Source organism: Papilio polytes, unplaced genomic scaffold (assembly GCF_000836215.1).
Source record: "Papilio polytes unplaced genomic scaffold, Ppol_1.0 DF823177.1, whole genome shotgun sequence".
Taxonomy (NCBI): Eukaryota; Metazoa; Arthropoda; class Insecta; order Lepidoptera; family Papilionidae; genus Papilio; species Papilio polytes.
The window spans coordinates 8,399-14,870 of record NW_013526027.1 but is presented as its reverse complement, the minus strand read 5'-3'; the positions used below and the strand labels follow the sequence as shown (position 1 = coordinate 14,870).

At 34.9% G+C, this 6,472-nt stretch overlaps 2 protein-coding genes across 2 annotated transcripts in view; both read left to right on the top strand.

Annotated features, from left to right (window-relative positions):
* The first annotated feature begins 807 nt into the window (after positions 1-807).
* Positions 808-2,044, top strand: LOC106105115 (40S ribosomal protein S17). Its single transcript, XM_013285347.1, has 3 exons — positions 808-915; positions 1,043-1,194; positions 1,775-2,044. Exons 1-3 carry the CDS (start codon positions 913-915, stop codon positions 2,019-2,021), a joined length of 402 nt encoding a protein of 133 aa, XP_013140801.1. The 5' UTR covers positions 808-912; the 3' UTR covers positions 2,022-2,044.
* Positions 2,045-2,872: 828 nt separating this feature from the next.
* The window catches only part of LOC106105054 (ubiquitin carboxyl-terminal hydrolase 3-like), an 8,933-nt gene continuing 5,333 nt past the window's right edge, over positions 2,873-6,472 (top strand). The window contains exons 1-5 of the mRNA XM_013285278.1: positions 2,873-3,127; positions 3,995-4,139; positions 4,814-5,117; positions 5,726-6,067; positions 6,291-6,439. Of these exons, the coding sequence (XP_013140732.1) occupies positions 3,037-3,127; positions 3,995-4,139; positions 4,814-5,117; positions 5,726-6,067; positions 6,291-6,439 (1,031 nt within the window). The 5' untranslated portion in view covers positions 2,873-3,036. The remainder of the gene's footprint in view (positions 3,128-3,994; positions 4,140-4,813; positions 5,118-5,725; positions 6,068-6,290; positions 6,440-6,472) is intronic.

Sequence of the window (6,472 nt, the reverse complement as noted above, 5' to 3'; positions counted from 1 at the left end):
TTAAATTAAAGGGGAAAATTTACAAGGCCGTCGTAAGACCTGTCATGATGTATGGATCTGAATGTTGGGCAGTAAAAGGGACGGATGAAAGGAGACTACATGTGACAGAAATGCGAATGTTAAGATGGATGTGCGGGGTAACACGAATGGATAAGATACGAAATGAGTATATTAGAGGAAGTTTGAGAGTAGCCCCCATAGTAGAAAAGGTTAGGAGTAAAAGGTTAGCATGGTATGGGCATGTTATGAGGAGGGATAAATCGCATGTTACAAGGAGAACGTTAGTTATGTGTGTGGAAGGGTACATCGGTAGAGGTAGACCTAGAAAGAGATGGATGGATTGTGTGAAGGGTGACATGATCAAGAAGGGAGTGATGACTGAGATGACGTATGATAGAGTTATGTGGAGGACAACAACCTGTTGGGCCGACCTACGGGAGTAGGATAAGGAGACGATGATGATGATGATAAGGAAATTGTATGTTTGTCTCTGAAAACCGAAAAATGCCTGCTATAATTAACTTAAGAACTATCTATTTACACATTTTCCTTGGTGTTTAAGTTGTTGACTTAACTTAACTTCAAATACATTTGTTAGGTTGGAAAAGAATTTTTAATCATATTTGATTTTTATGAAGTCTAAGTATTTCATCTAAACATTGCGTTTTTATAGGAATATTAAAAAGCTAATCAACTCCCGCATAGTTTGTGGTTGTACTACAAAAAATCGATTGAATTGCTGATTCCGATTAACTATTATTCGTTTTTCCGATGTAATTATTTTGGCTATATAATCTGTAAAAGGCCATAGAGAAATTCTTCTGTCTTTGGTAATTTCTGACACTTGTCTATGTCTGTTAAAATTTTGCTCTTTTCTGTTTACTGTCAAGTGAAGATTGCTGTGTTTTCACCATGGTAAATTTTAGAATTTGTTAAATCTTTAAATACTATCTAAATCACTTATTGTTTTAGGTATTATTTATATCAGTTTACCATATAATTGTGATAGGAAGAGTGAAATACAAGTATTTCTAACTTACAGGGTCGTGTCAGGACTAAGACCGTCAAGAAGGCAGCGAAAATTATTATTGAAAAATACTACACAAGATTAACTCTTGATTTTGACACAAATAAAAGGATATGTGAAGAAATAGCCATTATCCCAACAAAACCTCTTCGTAATAAAATTGCAGGGTAAGTTTACTCAACTAATAAGACTTTCTAACCTATTAAAATTCAAAAGTATTTAGTATACAAACATTAAATTTTTAAAATATTACATAAATACTATATTTAATTAATTCAAATATGTTTGCATGTGAAAGGATATTAACCAACTGAACTAATAATCAACTGAAATTTTTATAATTAAATGTTTTGTTTGTTATATTTATTTATCTTTAAAAACTTTAACAGTAGAGTTTATCTTAGTGCATAGATTTACAGAAATGTAAAATAATTTAAGTTTGTATTATTGCTTAAATGAACATTAATTACTCAATAAATAAAGTTCGTAAAAAAGCTATGCAAGTATTACTTCAAAGTTATCCTCTTCATTTGTATGGATGGATGTTTGTTAGTTGTCTAAAATGACCAATGGATTAGATGAAATTTGGCACAGATGTACAACATAGTCTGGAAAAAGACTAGCTACTTAGAAAGTGGGTGAAACCAAATTTAATTATAAACTATATTATGAACAGCCACCCTAACAGGGTTGGCTTAAAGCCGCTTAGGGACTGAGCTGGTAATGAAGATATTTTTTTTGTTACAGATTTGCAACTCACTTGATGAGACGTCTCAGACACTCACAAGTACGTGGTATTTCTATCAAACTGCAAGAGGAGGAGCGTGAGAGACGTGATAACTATGTTCCAGAAGTTTCCGCACTTGAACATGACATCATTGAGGTTGATCCTGACACTAAGGACATGTTGAAGATGCTGGACTTCAACAACATCAATGGTCTTCAGTTGACCCAGCCTGCTACTCAAGGAGGCTATGGTGGCAGACGTAATTAAGGAGAATAAACTATAATATCAAATAAATTGTTTTCATTTCCTCTTTAAAAATTTCATTTCATTTTTTTCATTTTCAATTTCATTTCCTGTTAAAAATATGTTATTAAGCAGTGTTTCAAATTTCTGGCTGTACATCCATAATCTCTCTCCTATTTCTATGTTCTCAAAGTGGGGCAGAAGGCGTTCACAGTACGCCGCCAGCTCGCTCTGTCCTGGGCTCTGCGTTTTGTCTCGGACCATGACTGCCCGATTGCCTTCAAGTCGGCCGCCACTGAACACCGCCAGGTTTGTTTAGGGGCGGCCACGCTTTCATGTTCCTTGTGGGATCCACTTCCATCCTTATTACCTTGTACTTAATAGTTTGGAAGTAGGTGAACTAGTGCAGTAACGTTTATTAGTGTTTCATCAAACATAACTTTGAATTGCTTTATTTACAACTTATGTATTTTGAATTTTAAGTAATTTTCAAACGCATAATGAAAAATATTTTTTATTGAATGGTAAAATCCTTTAGCAATACATGTAAGATTTGTTGGGGGATCGGGCGTAAAGTACGGTGCATTGCATCAATGAAATTTTTGTCGATAAGTACACGGACATTTTCGATTTTATGCTTGATTTGATAAATCGAACCGAGTACAGAACATGGCGAAAAAAAACCAACATCGTAGTACGATGAAAATAAAAATAGATATTGCTTCCATAAAAGTTCTTGTTTTACAAGTTATGCTACGCGCATTATTATGTATTATGTTAAGTTATGCTGCGTGTATCCGAACGCAGTAATTGTTATGTTTGCGTATTTTACTCTTTGGCGTCGTTTTGCTTTTTTAATTCGCCTGCTCGTTCGCGTACCAACATATAAAATATAAAATGCGGAGTGATAATATGTCGATCTCGTTCGTTTCCGAAGCCTAAGTGGCTGCGCATAGCGGAGTTTATAGTTTTTCTATATTTCTATGAATTAAAAATCGGCTTTTATTTAGATTTTATAAGATTTATTTTATTATGAATAATGGAATGTTCGCATTTATTTGATAACGTCAAAGTGGATAAGAATTCCATCTTTCAGGACGGCACTATCACAAAGAACTTCAAATGTTCAGGTAAAATACTTAATTGATTTTTATAACAGACTCTGTTAAATACATTTAAATTGCTTAAGTTATAACCAAGTTAAGATATTTTCAATATGGGAGGTTAGATTGAAAAATCAATACAGTGAACCTAAAATAATCAGCTGTTCGGAGTGGGGGAGGGGAGGCGGCATGGGTGACCGCGAATGACGTGCCAAGCTATCGCTTTGCGCATTAAATAAAATGAATTCCAATTACTTCTGGTTGATCAAATATCAAATTCAAGACATGATATACTGTTTATCAGAAACATCAACTCAATTTTGTTAAATCAAATACTTTAAAACTATACACGAAATAAACTCATTATGCGCGAAAAACGGCTCTCAATGACTCACTAAGCAAAACATTTACTCGCTGCTAGCATCAATTTATTTTGCGTCGTTAACATAATCAGTGACATCTATGTCAAATTTGCAATCAGTTTATATACAACTCTTATCGTAAGATATTGAATAGATATTAACTTATGCACACCTGGAGATATCTATGAGATTTAGTTGTTAAACATGTTAATCAAAAATTAAAAATATATAAAAAACTGTAAATAACTAATTACGCTAGGGACTTAAAACTTTACTAAACACCTGCTATGTGGAGAGGGTGAATAGATAGGGGAAGGAAGTTGAGCGAGGTAATGAAATGACAACCCAATAACGCTATCAGATGAGCCATGCCTATGGGGGATTGACACGGAGACTGCGGGGACTGTATCTGTACTATACCTGTTCATTAAATACCAAACATCCAAAAATTACCAAAAGCCTTATTCATTTATCATATAAAAGAAATTATAAGTCAATTAAGTGGTATAGCTAGAAGAATTAAATGTTTCAGAATGCACAACTTCGGAGCAGAACTGGCTCTGCCTGCAATGTGGGGTTGTGAATTGTGGCCGCTACATGAAGGGCCATGCGCAGTCTCATGCGGAGACTGCCGATCACCACTTATGCATGAGCTGTGATGCATACTCAGTATACTGGTAAAACATTTTATGATTGATTTTGCAACTTTATTGTGAATCCATCTTTACCCTATATATCCCCACTGAGGAATTTATACACTACTTGCTTCGTCTGCGACTCCATCCGTGTTGAAGTAAAAAAAAAGTGAGTAGTCTATATGTTCTTCTAGACTATTGTCTATGTCTATGCCAAATTCGTAGAGATCCATTCAGCAGTTTAGGCTACAAACTCTGAAAACCATCTACATTTTCGCATTTATAATATTAGTAAGATTAGGGATAACTAAGTGTTAGTCAAAAAGTATTTTAATTGTGAAGTATAAATAGTAAATCCTCTTGTATACTCATTTTCATGTAAGTTTTATTTCTATATTCTATTATATTTTGGTTGAACATGTAACTTGTTATATGTAGGTCCTGGGTTCTAATCCCATCTTATAATAATAGATTTTTCAAAGGACCTATGTACATTTTTCTTTGTTTCTTGAATTTCTGACAGAGATGCAACTTGCACATATCTGTGACGAAATTCAAAGATATGAGTAAAGTCAATCTGTGCTGTGCATATGGTTTAGGCACTCTTGAGTAGGTTTAAAGCACCTCAGTGGGGATGTGTGAGTAACCTAGAAACAGTATTTTTAAAACTATTAAAACAAACAAAAAAGGTGCATAAACTTATTATTCTGTTTCAGCTATAAATGTGACGATTATGTCAGCAACGACATAGACAATGAAAGGATATCGGAATTAAGACAGAGTTTGATGCATTTCGGTAGAGATGACAGCGAGAAAAGTAAAGAAGAAATTGAAGACAGAGACGAATTGAACAGCCGTATATTTGACAGCATTATGAATGATACGCCATTGTCTATAGACACCATAGAGAATAGGATATCAGATGTGATACCCTCTAGCAGTGGCAGTGATATCTGTGAAAGTATCAGCAATGCAGATACAAGCTTATCGGATATTTATGATAAACCCATAAAGTCAAAGGTAAGCATTTAGATGTGCTCATATTGTAATATTCTAGTAGCCGAATACTGAAACGTAAGCGTCGCTAATAATCCAACAGACGTCAAAATTTTAATGGGTTTCAGAGTAAATGTTTCAATAGTCAGTTACTGAAAGTAATCATTTCTTTTTAAATTCTGCTTGCAATTTGATCAATGTCAATATTTTAATGGCAGTCATAATTTTAATTTAATTGTGTGTGTACTGGAATTTGGAGTTTTAGCGTAGCATTATGTAAATGTAGTTTAGTTTATTTGACTGTTGAACAGTAATTTTCTACTGATTGATTTTTGTAACACTAGCTTTCGCCCGCGACTCCGTCCGCGTGAAATAAAAGAAACAAAACTAAGTAACCTATATGTTCCAAATTTCATCGAGATTCGTTCGTTTAGGCTACAAACTCCAGACAGACTACAACAGACATTCATCCATCCATCTAAACTTTCCCATTTATAATATTAGTTAGATTAACTGTACTCTTTAATGTTGCCATAGGTGTGGCTAGCTGACCTAGGTCTAGTTTAAGGCAGCTATCATGGCCTATTTCATATTTCCTTATTCTCAAATTCAAATATTTTGTCCGGTTACAGAATACAGAAGAACCAGTAAGAAGTCTAAGGTTACGATCTCGCAAACGATCTCTTTCTGATGATAGTAGTTCTACAGAACAGCACAAAACTAAGGAGAAAAAGATGTCCCCTTGCAATGGAAAGATACAGAGAGAAAAAAAGATACTCGGCTTAAAGAATTTAGGGAATACATGTTTTATGAATGCAGTGTTACAAAGTTTGAACAATATACAAGAATTTAGCTGCTATTTCAGTCAGCTGCCGTCCCTAGAGATGAAAACTAACGGTCGGAAAGTTTACCATTCCAGGAGTTATACACGGCAGGAAATGCATGATGTGATCATGGCTGAAGAGTTGAGGAAAGTAAGTGTGTTAACTTTGTGATAATTTATTAGCTTTCGCCCGTGACTACGCCCCCATGGAATTAAAAAAAAAATGATAGTCAATGTGTTCTTCAAGACTATCCTCTACATCTATACCAAATTTCATCAAGATCTGTTCGGCAGTTTAGGCTACAAATTCTAACAAACATCCATCCATCTAAACCTTCGCATTTATAATATTAGTATGATGTATAATTTTGAAGGTGCTGATAAACTTGAACGCCGGTGGATGCGGTTCTAAGGGCGCGATATCTCCTGAATGCCTGTTCCTCGTCATCTGGAAGGTGGTGCCGAGGTTCCGCGGCTACCAGCAGCAAGACGCACATGAGTTCCTCAGATATATGCTGGACAGGTTAGATGATATATCCTTAGCCATCGCACGGGC

Excerpts from the sequence above, each read along its gene's own strand:
- LOC106105115 (XM_013285347.1), top strand. Across the intron at positions 1,195-1,774 it reads CTTCGTAATAAAATTGCAGG|ATTTGCAACTCACTTGATGA; the intron begins GTAAGTTTACTC and ends TTTTTGTTACAG.